This window comes from Cornus florida, unplaced genomic scaffold, assembly GCF_030987335.1.
Source record: "Cornus florida cultivar Cherokee Brave unplaced genomic scaffold, ASM3098733v1 CherokeeBrave_3.0.0_Hap2_Chr11, whole genome shotgun sequence".
Taxonomy (NCBI): Eukaryota; Viridiplantae; Streptophyta; class Magnoliopsida; order Cornales; family Cornaceae; genus Cornus; species Cornus florida.
Genome location: NW_026775581.1, coordinates 131,345,519 through 131,372,407, shown reverse-complemented (window position 1 = coordinate 131,372,407; position 26,889 = coordinate 131,345,519). Strand labels below are relative to the sequence as shown.

Genomic DNA, 26,889 nt, shown 5'->3' with positions numbered 1-26,889 from the left:
GAACTAGACTTGTGGTGGACCGTCATCCATCACTTCTTTCCTTAGTTCTGAAAAATGATAATAATAGAGGGATAAGCACAATGGCTCAGTAGGAGGTGCCTAAGACACACCTCTTGAAACCTCATAAATCCAACTATAAATATGAGTAAGGGAAAATGGGATCATGCATACCGGGAGAAAAACAACCACAATATCAATACCAACTATCCACCTCAGGAATAATCTATATCATGCTATGAAATGCAATGTCATGCAATGTCACTTCCCGTTTCCAAAATATTTTCATTTCATCGTTCCAAACTGTTAATGCAATCCGACCCATAGCGCCTCTATGGTGTTGTCTAGGCCTAGGTAGCTCAATCACACTAGAGTTTCTCCTTAGTTCCCTCTATATTACATTAACACCATAGACCACTAGGCGCCTCCTAGGCGTAACCTTTCATCAAACCATTTTCCCCAAAAATTATTTATTTTCATTTAAATCAAAATTTTCGCATTTCATGCCCAATGATATGCATAGATGTCTCATGCTTTCTAATGCTATGCCAATAAAGAATTTTTTAACTTTCAAATCAACATGTTTCCATATTTCAAATTTCAACAATTTACACATAATAGGCATGGAAATCTATCACATAAGCATGTTTTCTCACACAAATCAACTAGCATAAGGTCCATCTACAACAATTAAGCCAACTTAGAGAAATTAACACAATTTTAGCATGTTAAACAACAATTCATGAAAAATTAACTTACAAAAAGTCTAAGAAGTCGTGAATTAGAAACCCCTACCTCAATTTAAAAAAAAAAACCCAAATTTCTACCCCAAATCCTAGAATTTCGAATTCCCCAAAGGTGGCCAAAAAGAGATTGGCTCTGATCAAAACAACGGCCTTAACGAGCTCTACAACTATACCCAAAGCAGTAATACAAAAATCTCAAAGACAAGAAGGAGATCAAGTCTTGAAGCTTGTAGGAAAAAAAAGAAAAAAAAGAAATGAGAGGAAAAGAGAAAAACGTGGAGAGAGAGAGAGAGAAAGGAAGATGAAATTGAGGCCAGGAAATGGCCTCTTGGCCATTAAAACATGTTAAATGTGGGGGGGGGGGGGGGGGGCGGGGGGGTTGTCTATATACCATTTAAATTAAATTATCAATCACACAATTTAACACATTATCACAAAATTATGCGCAAAATAGTCATGTATGAAATGGAGTGGACCCATGACGCAACCTCCGTACATGACAACCCCGTAAATGGGTCTTACCCGAGACTCTCCGGTCCGAAAAACGAAAAAAAAAAAAAAAAAAAAAAAAAAAAAAAAAAAAAAAAATTCGAAATGGCCATTGATACATTTCCAAGAGTCCCAGATTCAAAGAAATGTCCTAAACAACTCTCTGACCCACCCCGGCACACCCCACGACGTCCCGCACGCAAAATGAGAAAAGACAAAAATACTCTAAAAAATTAAAAAATTCCAGAAATTGAAAAATGACAAAATTCAGGAGCATTACATACCCACTCTTAACCCACCATTGCAATGAGTACCATTTTTTACTCATTATTGACCCATTCACTTAAATTTGGATATCCAAATAATTGAATTTTAATGGACTGACTTGAGCGATTTAATGAGTTTAGGTTAAATTACCACCCTAATCAAAATCAATTTAGTTGATACTAGATGATTTTCAATTGCAGCGTCTACAATAGCAATAATATAAATTTGTAAAAATGGTTCCCAAAACTCAATTCTTGAGTGATGATGATACAAATTCCGGCGGTAACTAGTTGTCTCACTTAGCCCAAATTTCACCACATCTGGTTAGCTCTCCTTCCAAATCTCAATTATTGAGTGATGATGATTGGCTTTCTTTGTTGAAATTAAACTAAAATGTTACTATATGAGTCTAATTTTGCTTTTAGGTGTTTCACATAGCAATAGCAATAGTGTCCACCACAACAATTGTAATGGGCTCTTCTCTTACTTGAGACATTGGACTTCCGGTTCAAAATTCATATATATTACAATGTCAAAAAGTATGGGCATGGAATTTAAGGCTCCGTTTGGTTAGATGGAAATAAGCAAGAAAAGAAAATAAATGGAAAATGAAAGAAAAGTGAAGTGAATGGAAAAAAAATTATTTTCTAGCATGCATTTGAAAATTGTAGAAAAATATTAATTGTTATTTTGGATAGCATGAAAGTGAAAAGAAATCGATTAAGGATACCAATTTTACCCTTATAATTTTAAATACTAATAAATAAATGAATTTGTATTTGTTGATGTTTATTTTTTAAAGCTGCAACTTGGGCGGGCTAACCTAGCCCAACCCAACCCCAACTCAAAAATTTTGAAATTTGGGCTTAAAATTCATAAATCGGGCTCATATTTGGATTGGGTTTTGTTAAAACCTAGACATGTTCGGGTTGAGCTCGGGCTCAACTTGAACCCAATCCAAAACCCAAAATAAAAAAATAATTTTTTTTTTTTTTCCCTTTCACTCTCTTCTTTCTTCTTTCTCTTTCTCTGTCGTCCCCTCTGTTGATGCTGCCATTGCCACTGCCACTGCCGTTGCCGCCATCCCTCCGCCGACATCACTTCCAAAAATTAAAACAAAACCCATACAAGCTGAAATGATTTGCCCTAAAAATATTTTGATTTTTAATAATAATATAATCAAATATATAGAATATATATACATTTTTGAAAGAAAAAAAAAAAAAAAAGGTCAACACGACCCGACCGAAAATATTCGGTCGGAGTTATGATCATAACCCATGTTGGGTACAATTCGGGCTGGTCAACCCAACCCGATTCGGGTTAAGGTTGGGTTGGGATTGGGCTAGGTTGGCCAGCCCAACTTGCAGCCCTACTATTTTTAGCAAAGAAATAATAAAATAATGGATTATTAAATTTAATCATATAATTATTTATATTTAAAATAAGACGTCATAATATTTTATGAGGCTGAAGTAGAACTAATTATTAGTGTATGAGAAACGAAACTTAAAAAAAACACAGAGATGTATTGCCATCAGTACTAAATTTTTTTAGAGACATTTGATTGTATTTTGTTGTTGCCAATTATATATGAAACTGTGGAAAAACAAAGAAAGGTGAATAAAAAAAAAATGGAAAACAAAAAACAAAAAAACAAAATAAAGAAAATGTTGTTTTGCAGAGAACTTGCCTCTTAGAAATCGAGAACGAAAATAAAGGAAGAAATTGTTTTTCACGATTAAGTTAAATAAAAAGGCAAACATTTCACGTGAAAAAATAGGAATGTCAAATAAAAAGGCAAACATCTCACGTGAAAAACTTATTTCGGTGTTTTGTGGATGAAAAGTTTTGAGAGAAAATAGATAAGTATGGAAACAAAATTTTTCATTAGTTTTTTCTTTCTATCTATTCAAATTCTAAAAAATTTTAAAAATTTTCTCTTTCTTTTCTTTTCTAACTATTTTCACCTAAAAATTTTCTCTTTCTTTTCTTTTCTAACTATTTTCACCTAATCAAACAAAGCCTAAGGGTTAAAAAATAGGGTGAAAGTTTATGTACGAATGTTGAGGAAATATGCTTCTATTCAACATGTGATGGAAATGAATTTTCTGAGAAGCCAAACGGAACCCTTGTACGGTGTAGAACCGAACCTCCGCAAGCAAAGGGTGTGATGTGTATGTATGAAGCGGAAGTAGACAAAATGCAATCAAAGCGTATCATGGGGATTCTGGTGTTGGAAAGCCGTGGGGTGGGTCATTTGATTGATGAGAAGAAAGGCCCATTGATTGATGAGAAGAAAGGCCCATGTATCTTATGTAATGTCACTATCGAAGTCCATGCACGATGAATACCGTTTGTTATCATGTATAGCCGTAATTAAAATGAGCCCAACCAAAACTTTCTCTTTTTGGAAACGATAAATAGTACTTCAACCCACAAAATACCTGTTTTTTTTTTTTTTTGGCATGCTAATCCCTATTTCCAAAATATATGGCCTATTTGAAAAATCCAACTTTTTATACTAGTGAAGTTTTAATAGTCTTTATTATATTAATAAAAATGAAATTTTAAATATGCTAATGTTAAAAGGATAACTAAAAAGATAGCTTTGAGAATGTTATAAAAAATCATCCAATTTTTTAATGTGACATATTTTTTTGGAACATTTCAAAATAAATTGATGGACAAATATTTTATAACGGAGGGAGTATGAATTATGAGAAATACTAATTGCAGTCGCGCAAACGACGGTCTATTCATAGTCGCAGTTATGATCGGTTAGTTTTAAATACATTAATTACTTGGGTTTATATTTTTATGGGACTCTGCAAACATTACTTTTTTAGACAAAAATACCCTTTTAATAACTCATATTAATCGATCTATATGGGGATGTGTGCGCGTGTGTGTGTGTGTATATATATAATAACTAATGTTATGTGAATGGATGCTGAGGGAAAAAAAAAGTTAGATAAGATAATCTATTCACAAAAGATGGATTCTGAGGGAAAAAAAAAAAAAGAAGAGATAGAAAAAAATCAGGAAAAAAAGAGAGAGGAGAGAGCGAGAAAAGAATCCATATACAAGATAGATTACGAGATTTTTTTTTTAAAAAATACAAAATTAGTTTTATATACGTATATATTTCTTTTTATAAGTATCTGAATAAATTATTTCATTTTCTTTTATTCTTTTTGGATTTTTTTTCTAGCTCTTTTTTTTTTTTCCCTCCTTCCTTTTATTTTTTGTCAGAATCCATCAATCTCTTGTGAATGAATTATCCTATCTATATTTTTTTCATTTTTCAAAATCCATTCACATAACACTAGTTACATATATATACATACATCCTCAATTAAAAGAGGAGAGAAGAAGAAAGATTAAAACAATTTAAAAGGGTATTTTTGTCTAAAAAAATAATGTTTGTAGAGTCCCAGCAAAATAGAAACTCAAGTACTTAAAGCATTTAAAACTAACCAATCTTAACTACGCGTGACTGTAAATGGACAGTCACTTGCACGACTGTAATTAGCATTCCTCACGAATTATAGTGTTAGTACTTGTTTTTTGTTTGTTTTTTCAGGGAGCACAAACCCTTCTCTCTGGGACAGAGTGCATAGAGCTTGAAATCAAGTCAGAGAGGCATATTCAACATTAAAAAATCAACTTATATGTGTGTTGCAAAAGTATAGTAATTAAGATTCAAAATAGTATTTTCTTGTTTGTTAAAAAAAAAAAATGCAATTAGGAAAATTTTCAAAATATAAAACATGAAGATTAACTGTGGAATAAATTTAAAGAAGAAGAAGAGAAAAAGATACAGTGAGAGAGAGAGAAAAAAATGTTATTGTACATACATCATAAATATATAACTGCAAAAAGAAGAAATTTTAAGACGAGCCAAAAAAAAAAAAAAAAAAAAAAAAAGGAGGAAAAGAAAATGAGATAACTTTGGAGGGGAAAAAGAGTTTATTTGAAGAAAAAGAATGTATAATATTTTGAAAGAAATTAAAGAAATTTAATGAAAAAGAAGAGTAAAAGAGAAAATAAAAAAGAATAAGAAAGATTTTTAGAATGAGAAAGTTTTGGGAGCTGCAATTTCAAATATTAAATCCTTAAAAGTTGAAAAATGAAACACATGATTACAAAAAAAAAAAAAAGAAAAAAAAGAAGAAGAAGAAGATACAAAATTAAAAAAGAACTAAGGAGTCCCCACCCTATCATTGTCAAGGAAAAAGAATACTCAAATAATAGTTAATACGTGACTTTTTTGGGTGGATGTAAAACCCTGAACCAGTTGTCATACTGGTAGACTATAAGTATTATGATCTCACATTGTCTAGAAAATATAAAGTGTTATATATATATTCAATACCCTTTTATGCCCCAACAAATTTTAAAATTGTTATGGCATGAACAAATCAGAACTCTACATTTAAGTGTGCTTATGTATGAGTAGTATTGAGATGGGCAAACCTTAGAGACGAAACCAGCCGAAAGTATGGTTTACGAGGACGTTGGGCTCGATGGGGGAGATTGTGATGACCTCTGTGGACTTGTGTGATGTGGACAGACACGAGATACTAAGCGCTGACAGGCTAGGTTCATCAGGAAGCTGTGATTATGGAAGGCTGTTACAAACCAAATAAGCAAGTTGAGCTCATTTGATATACATCAAATTGGCTTGTGATTTTTTTTTTTTGAATGGTAATTGGCTTGTGATTTTCCATACCCTTTTAGTTTGTTTTTAGTACACACTCGCTCTCTTTCCAAAAAAAGAAAGATATTTATATTTACCCAGAAAGATTCAACACTAGGCCACAAAAGAAGAGAACTCCGTCATATTTACTTATTTAGAGTAAAACGAACACGCACACGTAACATTCTCTCTTAGTGCTACGATGAAACATATGCATTGAAAGAAAAGCTCCAAGTTTTTGGAAAAAAAAAAAAAAAAAAAAACTACAAAAATTAAACCATTAAATGAGTTTCGATCCCTTGGTCATGACCTAAAAGATTCCAGAGGTCCTCATCAATAGAAAAGTCATTCCAAAAATTATTGCTTTCTTGAACAGAAGTAGTCATGTTGTCATCACCTGCTGCCATTGTTGCTGTTGCTAGTGGCTCTTCAGTAGAACCCCAGAGGCCTGTAATATTGGGCCCCTTATGATCCCATAATTCACCCATGGACATTGTGTTTCCATTATTATTATTGTCGATTTCAATGTTATCCCACCATGACATTTCATGATGACCAAGCCCTACATCAGGTGATGAAGTACTGGGAGATGGCTTGTTTAGAGTTTCTCCTGATTGAATTAAGGAGATGTTTCCCATAAACAGAGTTGGTTTTTTGGTGAAGGTGCGAGGTCGAGGCCGTAGTATGTTGGCTTTCGTGATCATCTTATGGGGTTTGGACATAGCCTCTAATTTCTTACCTGCACCAACTAGCTTCTTCTGCAGGTGAGTGTTCCAATAGTTCTTCACATCGTTTGCAGTTCTATTGGGAAGTCTACCAGCAATTAGTGACCATCTGCGTAGAACAAGGTAAATATGAAATACAGTATAAAATTACCCTTTTTTATTTTATCCCGAGAATTCAAGTAAGCAAACAAAAACTTATTGTATGATAATCTCGCTGTAACGAAGAGGGTCGGATCTATGCATATTGTTTTAATTTTTCATGTGCATAAATAAAATATATAAATATATATTTTTGATTTTGAACTTGTATCATTGTGAAATTTTTTGTCGTTGCCCTAAATCTCAGTCACTTAAGAAATAGGATTTTAACGGTTAGTTTGGTTTTGAAAGATGCAAGTTGACTAGGTACGGTTATTAGCACAGAAGTTTCATTAATAACTTGCAATTAAGATTAATGATTTGCTTTTACAGTAATTTCTCAAGAAGTGACTTACAACTTGAGGAGACAAAGAATAGAAAAGCTGAAGAATGAAAGGACAACGAAGAATGAAAGGACAACAAATGATTTTTTGATGAAGTACACGTGATAAGCTAAAGAATGAAAGGACAGCGAAGAATGAAACTCGTCAACTAATTATCTATGAGTTATCATAAAAGATCATAAAAGATTTTTCCCTAAAATAAATAAATATCATAAAAGATACCTAAAATATCATAAAAGATTTTTCCCTAAAATAAATATTTTTTAACTAAATTTTTTAAAAATAGTTATTTCAAACTCGTCAACTAATTATCTATGAGTTATCTGAAAACAAAAAACAAAACTAAATAAACTACTCATTTTTTTCAAAAAAAAATTAATCATCATTGACTATATAGTTCAAACCAAACATGGACATTGTTTTCTAAATTTTTTATTAACAGTGAAAAAAATAAATCATATCCTTGCCGGTAGCTTATAATTTAATTTAGTCATATATTACTTACACACACAAACATGCATAATAATTGCACTTAATTACCTATTCCCTAACAGCTTATGAAGCCTAACAATGAGATCAACTTCATCTGATGTAAACTCTCCTCTCTTTATGTTTGGCCTCAAATAGTTCAGCCATCTCAATCTACAGCTTTTCCTGCACCTATTCAAACCTGCAAACACAACACACACAAAGTGTAAGTATATATAAAGCATCAGACCGCTCACAATATATGCAGAGGATTTACCTGTCATATGAGGAACTTGGTGCCATTTTCCTTCTCCATTCTTCTCTACGAACTTTCTTAGAAGATGATCTTCTTCTTCAGTCCAAGCACCTTTCCTCACTCCTAATGGAGTACTACTCTCCTCCATATTATATGGTTCTGATCGAGTTCCGACTTCAATGGCTGGCTTGCACTGCAAATTAAACCACACATACATATATATTTATAAACGAAAACTTGGCGGATCTCTAGCTTGGAAGCAGAGACTAAGACGTAGCTTGATCGACGTGCTTATTTGCCAACCACAAAATTAAACACACCTTTACGTGAATAGTAGAGAGGCATTTTACCAGTCCAAGCTCTCATTTCTCAATCAACTACCATTCCAACCCCTTCAAAACCGTTACGAGTCTCTGTATACACAAAGTCCACAATTTCGTTTCGAGTCGTAACCATCATTATTTCAACCACGACACTAGAAAAAGGAGTGCTCAAACATATATGCACCGTATATAATTATTTTTAAAACTAGAAAAAAAATATATAAATAAATAATTCAACTGCTGTATTTTTTGGAACTTTTAAAACACCACTTTTTGAATTACGTCAAATAAACAAAACAAGAAAACACGAGTTGGATCGGAATACAACAATTTTAGAAAAGATATAAACAAATAGTACTTAATTGAATTTATGGTTTTAGATATTTAACGTATCTTAACAGACAAAACTTATGAATGACCTGTGTTGCTAGATCAATTAGCTCCATATATATATATACTTCAAAAATGACTTTCACGTACAAGAACTACAAATTTTATTTGCAGATTCTTAGGTTCATAAAAATGTTTCCATCACCTACTTTCTCTCCCTTTTTGTACGGTAGCTTGCATGTATACAATCATGAATCAGCTGAGGGTCTTGGGGGAATATATCTTCAGAAACTATGCTCATTCAACGTATATTCTCTTAATTTCAATAAATTAAATAGTACTTAATCTTTAAAAAATTACTTTTAAGGAAATAATTATTATATCACACTTAGATAAAAGTAATAAAGAAGAATTTAATTAAAATCATTATTTCATTTTCATGCATGCACACCATGTAGTTCAGTGTTTCAGTAGTCTCGTTTGTGTAAAAAAAATAGAATAAAATAAAATAAAATAAAAGTAGTCTCGTTCACTATAAATAAATAAACAAATCATTTTTATAGCAAAATCAACAGATCATGAGTTCGTCATATTGTTCTGTAATAAATCTCACAATATATAGTATTTGTTATATATGTATTTCTTTAATCATTTATATTGTATAGTTGAAAGTTCAAACTTGAAGGCATCAAAATTTCATATTGGCCATTAGTTATGGATCTTCGAAAATGAATTTATGGCTAGATTTTGTAATATTTTCTTTTTCCACATTGGCACGTTCTGTTGAGATGACAGTACAATGCGTGGAAATAAATAAAGCGACCACAATGAATGATATATATATCCATAGTTGTATTGAAAAAATTAGAGTATACTATGGATATATTCATAATTTATGAATCCGTCACTTATTGGATTGATTCGAATTTACAAATCAAATGAACACACCTAACTCAAAATCTCTATGCAATGGATTAATGGCTTGAAAAATTAATTATATGCAGACAGTGATATTTACAATAAGATTACAACATTCACAAGTGAATATAATACAAAGTTATATACTACAAAGAAATTGGGATTTTTAGATAAGAAGATATTATGTGGCAATTTGTACGTAATTAGTGAGACCATCTAATAATTTCTCCAATAGCTCTGTCAACTCTAAGCCTCTAACTCTAAGTAACAACAATAATGAGTTATAATAAGACCTAATTAATATAGAATGAAGTAATTACAAATTATTTTTAAAAATTAAACATAATATATAATAAAACCAAATTTTAAAAATTAAAATAAATTTGTGAGCTTCTTCATTTATTTTTGGGTTAAAATCACAAAACTCCTCTTCTACTTTTATGTGTATAAAATATACAATAGAATTAAAAAAACATTTTGAACTAAAAAGAGTTATCAAGTTGTCTCCATATTGGTGACCGACCAGTTAATTTACTTGTGAAATGAAAAATTAATCTTATTATTTAATGTTAAATTAAAATGATGATAACATTTTTTAAAAATTGTTTTTATAATTTTAAAATAGCATTGTCAATTTTTTTAATTTAACATTAAATAATATTTTTTAAATTTAAAACAATTTTTTAATTTAACATTTTTCTTTTATGATTTTATTATTAAAAAAAAAAAAAAAAATCCTGATGACGGCAATGACAAAAAATGACACAACTTGCACGAGGTGAAGAATGGAAAAACAACAATCAAGACCCAATCGGCACTCAAATATAGCTGTCGATAATTGGTACCATTTATTGGAGAGTTGATCCAGAATAGTAAGTGGCATTTATAACCTTGCATGCTTTCAGTGTGACTGGACAATATTAGTATTATTATCTCAGTCTCTCTCTCTGTTGGGTCACCATTTCTTACCATAATCGACTAATTGAGTGACGTCTCTCTATCTCTCTCTCTGTTGGGTCACCATTTCTTACCATAATTGACTAATTGTGTGACGACTGTGTCTTGATTGTTGTTTTTCCAAAAATACCCCTTCATAAATAAAAGTCATTATTTATTATTATATGATTGGGAAATAACATGATTGGCTGCTTCAACTTCCATCTGCTCTGATAATCTCTCCTCATTGGGAAATGTCTTTCTCAGTATTCCAAACCGTCTGCAATGATGATATATCACCTCCCACTCCGTCTCATATGGTCTCTTGGCCCCTTTGTATGGGCGTATGCAGGTTGTCCACAGGACGGGACACCTCGGGGCGTTAAATTAAGACATCATTAGTCAAAACGACTGGAACAGTTCTATACAATAAGAAATAAGTAAATTTGAATTGACTTTAAATAGGTTCAAGTCATAAACAGGTTGACACAATTAACCTGTTAACTTAATTATGTCGAGTTAGAATTGAAAAATTAAACCCATGTAACCTGTTTATATGCGTTTAACTCAATATATTATAATTATGAATATGATTCATGTAATATGCTATCTGTTTAAACCAAATTATTATGGACAGTTAAGTAATTTCAACGTAAATCATGATTACGACCTTATGATTTTTCTTCTTATTTTGAATATTTAGGTTAATTGCGACAAATTGTTTCTAGTATTTATTATTTGATTGAATATTAAATATTTCTTTTTGATAAACAGGTCATTAACTCGTTTAATAAACATGTCTAGTTAGTGTTGAGGATTCCTGACACGATTATTAAATGGGCCAGGTTTGAATTTACCTATTTAATTGAATACTCTTCTATCGACACGACACGATTATGATCCCATCACATGAATTGCGACCCCTCACACCTCCCCAAACCTTTCTTGTCAATATTTTTTTTTATCCACGTTGGGGTAGGGGTAAGTTGGGGACACTCCAATATACATATATTTTTAAGAAAAATAACCCAATCTTGAATAAATTTAAGATAAATTTTATAAAAAAATTTGTAGTATAATCAAATATTTAATAATTACTGTAACAAAAATATTGTTAAAATTTTCACAGATAGATAGAAGAGAAATTATAACTAATAAGATATTATTTATTTATATATTAATTATTAATCGGGGCAAGTTTGAGGCTTTGCCAATTTCAAACTCTATTTCCAAACTTGCATATAACCTGATTAGGTTGATTCCAAATTCATCTCAATAGGAGCATCTCTTAGCCTAGTCCCTCCAGCTTCTTCTTTTATCTTCTATATACATTTTGATTTACCAAAAAAAAGTATAAAATACCAGCCTGTTGAATCTACTGCACTTCTTTATGAAAGATAACTAATGGTCAAAAAGATAATCTGAGGGGAAAAAATGAAAATTCTTATTACATAAAGTTTTAACCAAACAATACACATAAGATGCTGAGATTTATAATTTTTGAAAATAAATTTCTTGAAATTTATAATTTCAGTCATACATGCGTGTGGATATTTATAATTTTAAGATAAGATGAGCATTATTTTTTATTTTTGTCATGGGGATTAACTCCCACAATACAGGCCTTGGTGATATAAAAATGTTTATGAAGAAGCAACCTACTGAACCAGGGACGGAGCTGGCCAGCCTGGCCCTAAACGTTTTAAAATTATTTTTAGGCATGCAATTTAGTATAATATTACAAAATACCCACCCTAAAATCCCCCTTTTTGAATATTTTTATGTATCACATGTCGCAACTAGTTAGGGATGTCAATTTAACCCGTCCCGCTCCTATTAGAAAGGGTTTGGGATCATCCTCATCATATTAGAGGTGGGTTTGTGAAGAGAGTTTAACACCCTCAAAATAACCGGTCTCAATTAATAATTAATACATAAATAAATATTCTTTTATTAGGTATAATTTTATTATTATTACTTTTTTCACGTGAAGAATGTTAGGGGTTAGTGGTTAGAGGGGAGGGAGAAGGGTAAGGTACGCGAAAAGGTTCGAATACAGGCTTTAGGATATGGGGAGTAACCCAATCACTTAGATAACACAACACTTGCCCTTTATTATTATTATTTTTATAATTTTAAAATTTAACAATATTATTGTTATTATGATTATTAAATATTTGACTATACTACCAAAATAATAATAATAAATTACAAAATTTATGTTAGACTTGTGCAATTTTTAATTATTTTTCTTAAAAAGCATGTATTTTGGGGCATCCCGACTTGCCCTCCCTCTAATGCGGGACACCAAGAATTGGGTTTGAGAAAAAAATTCATTCAAGGGACGGAATTGGGATAAGAGTGCCCCGCCCCATTGACATGTAACTAAGAGCTTGTTCATTGGTCTAGCGAAAACCCATTTCCGTGAACCCAAATTCCAAATTCCAGGAGCCAAGGGTGCTCCAATCCAATCACAGAAAGTCGGCCCCATTTTTTGTCTCATAATCGATATTGTGTTGTTTAATTTCTTTTTAATTTTTAAAAATTTATAATGGATATTATATTATTTAATTTATTTTAATCCATAATAGATATTGTATTGTTTAATATAGCTGTTAAGAAAAATAAATAAAATATTTTTAAAATAAAATAATTGTTATTTTTGAAGAGCAAAAGCATACCATTATGACATATTTACTAACCAAAATTTAAAGAGTCCAAAGACTATTCAAAAACGAAGACATGGCAAATTTTAAGACACTAATGGGATGCTCTACATGGATCGGATGGTTTCTGTCTCAAGTAAGCGTCCCATGGTTTCAAGTATCCCATTGGTGTCTTTAAATTTTAACGCAGTGGACCGAGATATTAAGTTCGGAGTGAAATAATAGTATTGGGATGTGCAACACTTTTTAACGCATTTCACTATCATCTTCTCTGAACTTTTTTTCTATTTAGCGACCACTTCGATCCATTTCACGGACCTTTAAAACACTATTCTCTAGGATATAGGACCATCCTTGGGTTGTGGTGCGGACACTATGAGGTACCATTAATTTAAGATTGGAGGTCACTGTAGTTGCATGCATGTATGGAAGAAATCGTTTTGTAATTTTTTTTTAACACGGCAGATGTTATGTTAAATAGTTCATAATATAGCACATGTGCTTACTATTATTATTTTTTTTTTCATTAGGAAGAAATTTATAAACCTATTTATCTCTATGGGGGCCACATGGGCTTCTTATTTGTAAAAGTAAAAATAATGAAAATTCTTATAGAATTGGCCCCATTGTATCTTTTCATTTTCTCAACATAAATATTTTATACTGAAATACCTGATTTTGTAGATCTGCAGCCTTTGGTATTGGTCTTAAAATCACCCGAACACTAGTTCAGCTAGGATGGTATCCCTGATCCTTCTTACTGAGGATGGCGTGGCTTCCTAGAGGCATATTGTGACTATTGTGGGGTCACTTTGTATAAAAACGAATAAATAAAACAAAAACAAACAAACAAATCAAAATAAATAAATAAATAAAAGGTACTGATCTTAAAACCCTCTCCAACCATTGTGTTGAATATCTATTTTACTGTTTTGTTTTTTATATTTAAACAAATAAAAAATATTATTACTAAACAAATAAAAATATTATATGTAATGTATTATCAAACGACTACCATATCTTTTTATTTTAATAACAATCGCACAAAACAACTTTTTGATTCTAATCTTTCAAAAAAAAAAAAAAAAAAAACTTTTTGATTCTAACTGTGACGCGAACGCTAACTATTATTCATCATATGATTGGGAAAAGAAGATGATTGGCTGCTTGGATTTCCAATCTGCTTCATAATCTCTTCTCAATTCGAAATCTGGAAGAAAGAGTGAGTCCCACCGTGTGCAAATATATGATGGTTTCTGCTTCTGGGCTGTTGGTCCTGTCGGCCCGTTTTATGGGCCCCAGCTTTCTGTATCTTCTTTTTCTCTTCTATGTACAGTACATTTTTTGTTTAACATTTGTTATAATAATTATTATTTTAAATAATAAAGTTTCATTTCACAAGAAGTCCACAATGATTTTTATCCATGAATATATTCGCTTATGATCAGGATGATGTTATCTTTACTCTTCCATTATATTTAAAAAATAAAATAAAATAATTTTTTACATTTATTTATTTACAAAAATATAAACTTTTTTAAAATAGAATAAAGTACATAAACACCCCTTGAGATTTGAAGTAAGGACATGCAGATAAAAGTTTGCCTATTTTTAGACAACCACTCAACCTTTTTGTGGTGCCGTTAATTCCTCGCAGATCATCATCAACTCTCTGCCGCCGCCGCCACTGCCCTCTACCGTTGCTCTCTACCGTCCACTGTAGATTTCTGGAGCCACCGTCGAGATCTCAAACGCATCAAGGTGGCCACGGTGGGAGGAGGTGGTAGTGGCCAAGGTGATTGTAGAATTGATTGGGTGTTGAGGGTAATTTGGTTATTTAAGTATTTTGATATTTTATAATTAAAATTAATAAAATAGTGAGAAGTAAAATGAACTTTTCACATGTTTTAAGGTTCTCTATATATATAGTTAATCATATCGTGGATGAATCATGAAACCATTCTTATTTTTCTTTTACACATTAACTAAAACTCAAATTCTAAAATAAATAATGAAGATTACATATGTATGTATATATACAAACTGGAAAGAAAATAAAGATATAAGAATTTTAAAAGCTAAAATGTTAAGTTTTAAAGTTTTATTAAAATAAAAAAAAAAATGTATTAATTATATTTCTTATGATTGATTTTTCAATTAATCAGATGTATAATTGTCTTTCTATAATCGCATGCCCGAGTACAACTAGCAGCTCTCAAGAAAGCTTGAGATTTAGTGAACAATAATACACTTACTTATCACTATGTTATGACTTATGACTAATATGTACCCACGGTAATCAGTTTTGTTGGTTAACGAGTGACCACTAAACCACCACTAATTAAGATTCTCTTTATCCGGTATCAAACAAATCCATCTTAATTGTGCTAAACCACCACTAATCCGGATGCTCTTATCCGGTATCAATCAATTAATTCACTTTTTGTTTTTTTAGTGCGATAATGACGCAACAATGATGTAACACTCATATATATATATATGTATATATCTCACATATATTAAGACTTGATCAGCAAGTAAACTAGCAGCGAAGACTTGAGTGGACGGTCGAGTATAAAATTGCTTATTGGCTTTCGCTCAAGGTGAGAAAAAGAGCTCCGGAACTCAGACATGCCATTAAAATATAAAGAATAGTTGCCTCCTGCCTTATAAGATGGAAGTTCGTTCTTATTGGTGAGGTGGACTAAGTAAATATTGCCACGTGTTCTAAACTTAAAATTTTATTATAAAGATATTCATAATAAATTCTATCCATTTTTAATCGGGTTTTATCTCCACTATTAACCGAAAATCTTAAACAACGGATTTTTAGGATTTCTATTAACGGTGACAATTTATACTCGAACCCATTAAATTGTCCAAATTAAAGAACTAAAATTAAATTTAGTGACTAATTTAAGTGAGTGGGTCTCATTAACGAATAAAAAGTAGGTCCTCATTACAATTGGATGGGTTAACCAAAATCTAAGTGGATGGGTTATAAGTGGTACCATCTTAACCCGCTCAAACAAAATTCTTAAAAAACAAAAATAAAAAAAAAAGTAAAAAACTTTTTTTTAGCTCAATTTAAAATTTTCTTCTATATCATATTAACATTTAATGCAATAATTTCTGATTTTATTTTATGCTTTATACAACTGTGCTAGTTCAATTAGAGAGTACTCATAAAATATTTTCTGGTATTTGGCTAAATTTTGAAAATAATTTCTGTGAAACATTACAGTATATATTATTATTTTTTATTTTTTTATAAATGGATTTGATGGATCAATGTAAAACTTTCTAAAGCATATATTCCAACCGAGGAAAACTTTTTGTCAATTTTCACGACAAACAAACACTATGACTGTATATATATATATTATATATATAGAACAAAACCAGTTCTTTGAATCACAATAGGAATCAAACATAGAAGATTGCACAGGTATATGATCTTGAAGAGGACTCTTGTGTTGCAAACTTCATCTGATATTGACGACCAAAGATCAGCCATCTAATTCTCCTTTGATTTGGTAAAATAAAATAAAAAATCTCCTTCAATCACAATTGTTTGATTCAACAATCTTGAATAAATCTGATGAAAAATAGTCGTGATGTCATTCTTTTTTCTTTTTTTTCCTGAAAATCCAAAAGTACTCTTTTTATGTAAAAAGAATGTCCTTACTAATTTTGTATATATTTGAACAGTGAATGTGATTATTTGAATGTATTTGAAGACCTATCTAAAGAAATCTTCTCTCTAATATTATTTTTCTCTCTTTAAAATATTTCTATGTTGCCGTTTAGCAAATTGTTTTCAAGAAACCATCTTTTTTAGTTTTTTATGATACTAAATTTTATTTAGTATGTCAAGTGAGATTCTGGCATTTTTAAATTATTTTTAATTTTTTAATTTTTTTAGAATATTATTTATTTCAATATATATATATATATATATAAACATGATCTTTTTGCAAATATTGCATCATTCGCTCCAAAAAATCAACAATCCAATTCCAATCTTTTCAAGAGGATTAAGAGAAAAAATTAAGAACCATTTATAAAATAGAGGAAAAATTAGATAGAAAATTTCTTCTTGTATTCAGATGAGGCAACGTCAAATCAATATTAGGGAGTTTGAATTTTTTTTTTATGAGTATTTCGTTTGTGTGGACTTGTTTAGTTTTTATTTGTAAATTTTTACACTTACATATTTCTTTTTCAAATTTTAAATTTGAGCACGGATACGGCTTCAAGTTTGAAACACAAAGGGGTTTTGTACAAAAGAAGTGAACTTGACCAAAGATGGTGTAACATAAATAATTATATAAAGATGCATCTCTATGTTATATGTCATCGCTTATTGGTTAAACAATGTTGTCTTAATCTTTTATAAATAGTTGGGTTTATTTACTGATATGAAATAAAAGATAAGGTTGGTGGGTGTGTATTTAAACAGTGGGTTTATTTTTTGAAGTATATATAATTATATAAAGTATTATTATGTTATGGCAGGCGAAGAAGGAAAATATGAATTTAAGGTTAATTTTGACCTTTTACCTTTTGCTACTTTTATTTATTTATTTTATAATTATACATTTTGTATATTATGAGAGAGTTTTTTTACACTTAATCTTTATTTTAACAAAATGTTAACCTTTTATTGGGTCAATCACCTATAAAAAGAAACATTCTTATGAGATAGGAAGCAAGCATTGTCCAATATTAAGTAGACAACATTATTTTAAAAAAAAAAATTCAACACTTCTTTTATGTTTTGGGTTTATGATTTAATAAAAATTATTGCGTAGCTATTGTATTGTTGATTTAAATTTAGTGGACTTAAAATTGAACAAAGGAGGATCCTGATTCTCCCTTGTCTCCATTAGTGGCCATTAATCATTAAGGATTACATGTCTAATCATATCCTCACGCTCAGGGATGGACCTAGGCAATTGGCTCCACTGATTTTTTATTTTTTATTTATTATACTTATTTATTTTTATTTTTGTATTATATCTCTAAAAAATTGTAAAATTACCCCATTGAATTAATAAAAAAATTACACCATTGGCCCTACAATTTTTTACCTTCTTGTTGTTAAAGACCATCATCTCCTTTCACATAAATTTATTGTCCGTCCCTGCTCATACCAGACATGGAACTATGAAGGGCCCATAGGGGGCAGCCGCCCCCAATGATTTTTTTCTATTTATAAAATTGCCTATAGATTTTGTGAAAATTTTAAAAATATTTTAACTCTTTCGTTAAAATTTTAAACATATCCTCACTTAATTTCTAACGGTGCCCCATCATATATTATTATTGTTCAAAACCGCCCTCTCTCGTATAAATCTATGAGTCTGTCACCGGCTCATACTCTTAGTTTTAATCAAAACATTAAACTGCTACTTCCCCCATTAATTTTACAATCACTGCACATTAATCCTATCTAAAAAAGGAAGCAATTGTGGCGGTCTAGAAATAGAAATCAGAGTCGTGTTGATGGAGCTTACTAGGCAAATCATGTGGAATGTTTATAATTAGGGCATGTCCAGCTGTATGATCTGAGAGGACAAGACATGGTGTAATATTTATCGAACAAGTGGTCGAGTGTTTTGAGTGACAACCATGTTGTGACTAAAAAAATACTCTTCATATATCTTCTATTCTATCACACCACATTTTGGATTCTTTGAATGAATAATATGAGATTTTCACAACCATAGAAGTTTGATCAGAATATTTTCTTTATAATTTTAAACGTTTTTTTTACTGTTTAGTTTATTAAAAAAAGAATAAATTGAATGCAACTAACTCAACAAACTAATTTGTTTATTCATTGGGGTGTACAAAAAAGTATTGAGTTCAATAAAAAGATGGGGTTCCACAAATCTGGAAATCCTGATTACATCACTCTCCTTCACAAACAAATGGATAATGTTTGATAAAAGTTATACAAGATTGGGAACCGTTTGGCTCCACAAAGTCATATCAAACTTCAAACCCTCCTCCATACTAACCACTTACATTTCACCTAACTCGTTTGTCCATTAGTCTAATGATTTGCAGCGTAATAAATTTCATAATTGTTATGATAATATTATATTATATATGTCCCTACATAGACATAGCAAAAGAAATATATACTGTTAAGTTATTATATTACTTTCTTTTTTTTCCTTCTTCTTCTTTTTTTTCCGGTAAATTTAATAGATTTATTGAAGAAACAAACACATATATAATGAAACTCTACACATGCAAGATCTCGAGTTAAAAATATTTACACATCCTAAGAGGATGGTTAGATTATGTATCGTAGCAACCAAAACTCAATACATTATTACTAATGGAGTTTCTTGTGTTTGTATTCCAATCACAACCTATCTGCGCGCGATTCACTTATTTTTTTGATAGCTTGCTACTGCATAAATTGAAGCGGGTTTGAGTGAAAACATTTGAAGCCTAATCAAAATTCAGATTTTAATTTTGGGGTTCACATGGGTTGCAAAATTAAACAAAAAATATATATAAAAAAAAAAAACATATCAAATACACATACAACAACATATAGATTTAAGGGTTATTCGCCCAAAATTAGGATTGCGTCATAAAAAATGACACAAGATACATAGAGTTTAGAATGAAACTCTCATTTTAGGATTAGGACAACACAACGAATATGAAATACACCAAAATACCTTCCAAAAATTTTGTGATTATATCAAGGCTAGCTCCACACTACCCTTCACAATCCTTTCTTAGTTGGATCTTATGGACTATGTCAGTAGCCTACTGTAACAAGGGTCATTTTGTCCCACATCGGAATCGGATGGGAAAGAGATTGGGTATAAATGGGTGGGGATGCAGCCTTACCTAACAGTTCGAGCTTTTGGGTAAATGGGCAAGCGCCCACCCGTTACAGTTGGTATCAGAGCCAGACCCAGTCCTTGATCCGGTGCCACGCCAAGCGCCCGGCCCGGAAGGCGTCCGGGTGAGTCATCCCGGGTAGGCAGGGTAGCCCAACCGCAACGAGGGCGTTGCGAGTTTGGGTGGGGGAGAATGTAACAAGGGTCATTTTGTCCCACATCGGAATCGGATGGGAAAGAGATTGGGTATAAATGGGTGGGTATGCAACCTTACCTAACAGTTCGAGCTTTCGGGTAAATGGGCAAGCCCCCACCCGTTACACCTACCAATATAATCAAACAAGTCATAATATACTAAAATGGGCTTGTTTTAGATCCATTGCTTATGTTCCGAAATTTAAGGGCCTGCTTGATTTGTAACTCTGAGAACAAACTCTGCTTGGTTCAATTTTTTGAAAACGATTTTATGAAAACTCAATTATAAACAAAGTAGAGAATTGTCTTTTACAGTTCTCTAAAAATAATTTTATATTCTCTAAATTATTGAGAACTGTTTTCAAAGTTACAAACTAAGCAAGCCCAATCTTTAGTCGGTATATATGTATAGGTGTCAAACGGGGTTAACGCCCGGGCCCGAAACCAAAACAAAGCAGACAAAAAAGGGCAAGGAAAAAAGGCCCGGCCCAAAGTCAATTGTGGGACGGCAGGTAGCTTACTGAAACAGCTTTCTGTTGGGCAATTCAAAAAAATAACCTTTGTGAATAACGGACCTGTCGCAGACTTTTCTTTAAAGAAGAACCATAGTAGTATATGAGTATTTGACCCACTTAAAAATTTTGGATCTAGAATTAGAATCAAAACCAATTAGAATGGATTTGGGCTTTGATTAAATTTTTGGGTCAAAATCGACCTGTTGAATGTCATTGCAAATTGGACTTGGGATGGTTGACAGTTATGAGCTCTGACACGTACGTACATATTATTTTGTGACTAAATTGATCATCTTTCAACGAGGGCTTAAATAGACTGCCAATCTACAGATTCTTTGCTGATTAATCTGTTAGTCTGTTCAATTTTTGTTGTTTATAAAATTAAACTTACATTGTCACCCATTACTACTTTCACACTATACAATTAAAACTCGGGATCATTTGGAAGATGTCTTCAAGTGTGCATATGCATATACATATATATACATAACCCACGAAAATGATTTTGGAAAATGACATTGCTCTTTGTGGAGGATAATTATGATAAATTTAAATTTGTTAGGCTTACACAATTTATAAAATAATTTATTAAAAATTGATGAATAAATTATTTTTATTAAATTTTAATATATTTTTCTTTGTAAATATTTTACTCTAATCAAACACCAAAAAAAAACATACATATAGCACCATCCTATATGCTATCATTTGACCACTTTGGTAAATTAATGAGCTCTGCGTTCACTCTGTCACCATTCTATCTTCTTTAATAGATGATCAAACCCATATTGCTCTGTCAGTGGTAAATTAATGAGCTCTGCGTTCACTCTGTCACCATTCTATCTTCTTTAATAGATGATCAAACCCATATTGCTCTGTCAGTGGTAAATTAATGAGCTCTGCGTTCACTCTGTCACCATTCATCTTCTTCAATATTTGAAAATTAGCAAATACATTGAAAGATGATCAAACCCATATTGCGCGCTCTCTCTCTCTCTCTCTCTCTCTCTATATATATATATATATTTATATATATAATGTATTCTACATATTTTGATAGATTAAAGTCCAAAGAATAATTAATTTATTATCGAAGAAAAAAAAAAAAAAAAAAAAAAAAAAGGAGGACTCCAACAAATTATTTTAGTACATAATATGACTAAACTGTCATTCTCTCCTTATTTTGTGTTCCAATCTTTCCTCCATTATCTTACAACTCTATTTGAATAATTCACTAAGCTAGAACTCTTCTATCATGAAGATATATATGTGTGTGTGTCTATATATATAAATATATATAAGTCAAAACATATCATGATATATCATTCTTTTCAATTTGGAAACCATGACAAATCTACAAACCCACAAATTATATGCATTGAAGGTTGATTAATATCATCTCTTTAGTAGTGAATTTTAATGATGATAATTTATGCATTGTTATTATTATTATTATGTTTTAACTTTATTATATATAATACTCATACATGTTGGATTGACTAATCATGTGAGAAATTTAATTAAAGAAGAGAACTAAATAAAGATGGGAAAAAAAATATCTCACTGTTGGAAGTTTTAGTGAATTCCTCAACTAAGTTATAAGATAGAGGAGAGAAGGGTAGCTTAGTCATTTTGTTCATTACAAGTAAAATAAGGAGTTGGAGCTCTAGCGCCAATATCACATCTCTTAATGTATAACTAGTTATGTTGGATACGTTACAAATACAATGATGTCAAATAATAATGAATGAAAATTGTGGCTTTAACAAAATATATTACAAAAATTACAACTCTTACATAACTAATTTTTTATTTGACAAGTATGAGTACAATTAGGGCAAAATACCCCTCACCAATTTTTTCTTTTTTTTCTTCTTTTTTTTTTACTCAAATGCCCTTCGGTGGTGGGGAGCAAATTAAGGTTTTGCGGAGTGAGATTCACAGTGTGTGGCGGTGATGGTAGTGAGTTTTTATTGGTTATGGATTTGTTTTACAGGAAAATATGCCGGTGGTTGACCGAGAAAAATGGTTGCAAGTGGTCTCCGACAGGTGGAGGTTGGCGGCCGTGGTGACTGATTTTGGAGATGCTGAGAGTAGATAGTGGAGTGTTGTATATGTGTTTAGAGAGAGTAGACACAGAAATAGTACCGAGGGCATATGTGAAAATGACTCAAAAGTGGTGAAAGGGCCCTTTGAACTAAAATAGTACTTTATTTATTTATTTATTTTTTTAATGTGTATCCAACCCGCACACGAACACCATTTAAACCAGAAGTGAGATTCAAAAGTTAGACCTCCTCAAAGACTAACCAACGCTACTATTATTAATTCTTCCACCCACATATTATTTAGAAACCTTGTAAGATCACCCACATAAGTATTCATTTATTAAATTTTCCCAAGCACCAAACTGATCCAGCCTGTTTGTTTAACACTTGTATGATTGACATCAATACAGAGGCTAATTAAATACAAAACGCTACTCTATTTTACATGTCTCTGAACAAAATAAACTGCAAGAGAAACACACCAAACCTGTCTGCATACCATACCATGCTTAGCAATAAACAGACAGTTGATATTAGATCGATTTACAAACCCCTAGAACCAGGAACATCTATCCACTGCAGCTGGAGTTCAATCTCGCCACTCTCGACATTTTGCAGTTTAAGGAACATGTTCTGGACAACCTTGCCTTCCGTCCAGACAATGCGGCTCTCTTCTGCCAAGCAGTTCTCTCGGTTCGGTATTACTCTTGTGATGATGGTTCCATTAGGGACATTTCCCAACCGCATCTTTACTGCTTCAAGGAATGGTTTGATGTCAATCTCTGCATCTCCCATTTTGTCATCAAGGGTGAATGTGTCCTTGTCATAAACTGACTGCAATTACAAATAATAAAATGGAGAATTATCTATACTAATCACAACAACGAAATTAATGTCATTCAAGAAATGCCATATATGCCATCTTGATTAGGTTTTCAATTAAACATTCCATTGTTTTGGATGTTATTATGTCCCAAGACAACCAAATGATGAGTACCCACTATTGGAATGTTTGAAACTAATAGTAGTACAAGCTCTTCAAGTGTAAACATAAAAGATAGATATTCTAGTTACATTTCATTTTTACCCTAGTATCTGTTAAGGCATGTCGAATAAATGTCTATTCATTTCTAATTTTTATGTTAAGAGCACAAAATCCATAACTGTTGAACAGTTCCGACCAAGTTCACCACCACACTGCAATAACTAAAATACTTACAAGCTTAATTGGAAGATTAGGATCTGCAATGGAAAGAGTTAAATCTTCATTCCACTCGGGATTGATATCTTTATTCACTACACGAGTCTTTAATTTCTGCATCAAATTTGCCATAAAAATACCATCAGTTAAATGAATAAAGCTAGAGGCTCAACCTTATTTCCCCCAAAAGAAGAAGCAGCAAGAGACTAAACATTATATGCAATGAATAAATGATAAAAATATAAGGTCAAATACTTGACCAAATTCCTTCAAGAATATCAACTCGAGTACTAGGTAGGAGGATATGCATACAATACAACGATTTGAAGTAGAATGAAGCATTTCACAAGCTTCAATTTACAAGAGAATACAAAAATGATAATTGTCCGAAACTGACAGGTTAGTTTGTGGCTACAAAAACCAGGAACAATGAAGATCACCCCATAAGACACTGGCGGACAAACCTTAAAATCTAGTCCAGCTTTGTTCCGGGTAATTCCAGAATAGAAAATGATACTGCCCTTTGTGCAGGATAATTATGGAATATATAAATTTTGTTAGCCTTAGAATAATTGTAAATATATCAAGATCAGTAACCAAAAAAAAAAAAAAAAATTTTGATGGGAAAACTTGGGAAAATAAATTAATACAAGAGAAATTGAGTAACGAAAACCAGGGAGCAGAGGACAATAAGCCTCACCCTTTGGTTGAGGATCTAAAAGACAGAATTATACATATACAAGAAAAGGGGTGCAACACATTACTCTTTTCTCATGCATTACAAGATCATTAATCCTAGATTAACCTTTAATTAGGATTTGGGGACATAAAGTTCCAGGAAAGTGGAGAAGAAATAAATTAAAAAGACAAGCAAAGATTTGGGGACATAAAGTCCGAGGAAAGTAGAGAAGAAATAAATTAAAAAAATAGAGTAGGAACAATTGGGACAAAACTGACGCATAGTTTTACCCAAACCAAATAATTCTATAACAATAACAGAACCAACAAGACGACTATCAACTATTAATTGATCCGGCTTGGATCTCACGGATATCATAAACCTAGTGGGTTAATTTAAGTATTGAATCAGAGAGTTGAAAATAGTAGAAGAAGTAGAAAAATGACCTGTTTGCCCATTCGGACAACAACATAAGGATCGCTGCTTGTGCAATCTCTGACGGCAAGATTGATGCCTCTTTGGACGTGAATTCTGACAAGACCCAACAAGTTTTCCATGGTGTTGTGTTGATCAACAAGTTGAACCGGTTGCTGAATGAAGAGGAGTTGGTTTGAGTATGAGAGGGACTTTTAAAGCAGAGAAATACTGGTTTTGATTCCTTGGTTGACCTTTTTTTTGGTGCTTTTATACAAACCAAATCAAATCAGAGCCACAGTCAGTGGAGCATTTAACCAATAATTGAGTGGGGGGAGTTCATTTATTTTTGACGAAATTCACATGCTGCTTCGGAGTCTGGCCTTTTCCCACCATGGCATGCGAAAGAAGAGAATTGACGTTGACTCAGGTACTACTAGCCCATTGGGGCAACCGGGTCATAGGTTCAAGCTAGTGACAGTGTGTTCACATGGACAATGGTGCCCTTCCAAATTCAATAACTTTGCATAAGAACATTAAATAGTGTAATAAATTGATAATTATTAGAACATCACTAATAGGTTCTTTAAATTTAGACTCTCTAAATTTGTCACATCAATATTTTTTAATAATCACGTCAGCATTTTCATGACCACGTCAGCGTTTTAGAGTCTTCAAATTTTAGCTATCAGATGTACTCCAATAATAAATTTTCGCTCTTCAAAAATATTAATTTTTTAAAATTTTAATAAATTTTATTTTTTAATTTTTTCCTACCGGCAGTATTTTTAAAACGACTATATCTTACAAAACATTTAAACAATATAATATTTATTATTAAAAACAATATGATACGACATAAATTTAAACAATACAATAAAAATAAAAAACAATACAATACAACATGAATTAAAAACATAACAACTAGGAAAAATAGAATAATCATATGGAATGCTTGAGATAATCCTATGGAAAGCTTGAGTTACCGTGTGTGCGTATAGATGCTAATATTTCATTTTGGCGTTCAATTAGTCATGCTTTCCTGGCTTGTGTTGGCATCGATTCTGGATATTTTTGCATGATTAACATATTTTCAGCTCTTTGTTTGTTTTCAATCTCTCTTAGTTTGCTTTGAAGCTCGAGTTGTCTGATTTTTTCTTTATCTGCTTTACATGCATCTCGTGCTATTTGAGCAGCCTCAAGAGTTTCAGATTGTCTTTAATAAAAGGGCTATTGCATGATCGAATTTGCTAATGAAATCATTCTGATTTTCAGATTGTCTTTTATCCTTATTTCGCCTCTGCTTTGCTGCTTTTTGTCTTTCTGGTCGCTGACATTTTTTAACATCTGTCGGATCATTTTCGTCTATGTGCGTCGATCCTTCAACTGAACTTGGTGTCGTTGCTGCATTATTTGATGGAGTAGATGGGTTTGAGTGACCAATAGGCTCATTATCATCAATGTGGATTCCACTCCTCTTCTTCGGCTTTTTTTTTTTTTTTTTGGATGTCAATTCTTTTTGACAATATAAATGCCACTTATTGTTGCTCTTCAAAATGTTCCAACAATTGTCAAACTTAAATTTGATGTTATTTTGACGAGCAAACAACTCTTCATCTAAAAAATAAAAATCAATAATTATTAGAAGACAAAATTTTAA

The 26,889-nt window shown here is 31.7% G+C and overlaps 2 protein-coding genes across 2 annotated transcripts; both read right to left on the bottom strand.

Moving 5' to 3' along the window:
* Positions 1-6,047: 6,047 nt before the first annotated feature.
* LOC132286515 (transcription factor MYB1-like) lies at positions 6,048-8,358 on the bottom strand. Its single transcript, XM_059788868.1, has 3 exons — positions 8,154-8,358; positions 7,949-8,078; positions 6,048-7,035 (listed from the first exon to the last, which is right to left on the bottom strand). Exons 1-3 carry the CDS (start codon positions 8,347-8,349, stop codon positions 6,474-6,476), a joined length of 888 nt encoding a protein of 295 aa, XP_059644851.1. The 5' UTR covers positions 8,350-8,358; the 3' UTR covers positions 6,048-6,473.
* A 14,886-nt stretch (positions 8,359-23,244) lies between these two features.
* Positions 23,245-25,663, bottom strand: LOC132284466 (protein C2-DOMAIN ABA-RELATED 4-like). The gene is made up of 3 exons (XM_059786576.1): positions 25,262-25,663; positions 24,155-24,250; positions 23,245-23,769 (listed from the first exon to the last, which is right to left on the bottom strand). The coding sequence occupies exons 1-3, from the start codon at positions 25,370-25,372 to the stop codon at positions 23,479-23,481; spliced, it is 498 nt and encodes a 165-aa protein (XP_059642559.1). The 5' UTR covers positions 25,373-25,663; the 3' UTR covers positions 23,245-23,478.
* Between the last annotated feature and the right edge of the window lie 1,226 nt (positions 25,664-26,889).

Coding starts and splice junctions, on each gene's coding strand:
- LOC132286515 (XM_059788868.1), bottom strand. CDS start 8,349: ATGTATGTGTGGTTTAATTTGCAGTGCAAGCCAGCCATTGAAGTCGGA. Junction 8,079..8,153: donor CCAAGTTCCTCATATGACAG/GTAAATCCTCTG, acceptor TTGTGTTTGCAG/GTTTGAATAGGTGCAGGAAA. Junction 7,036..7,948: donor CATAAGCTGTTAGGGAATAG/GTAATTAAGTGC, acceptor TGTTCTACGCAG/ATGGTCACTAATTGCTGGTA.
- LOC132284466 (XM_059786576.1), bottom strand. CDS start 25,372: ATGGAAAACTTGTTGGGTCTTGTCAGAATTCACGTCCAAAGAGGCATC. Junction 24,251..25,261: donor TTGTCCGAATGGGCAAACAG/GTCATTTTTCTA, acceptor AATTTGATGCAG/AAATTAAAGACTCGTGTAGT. Junction 23,770..24,154: donor CTAATCTTCCAATTAAGCTT/GTAAGTATTTTA, acceptor TTGTAATTGCAG/TCAGTTTATGACAAGGACAC.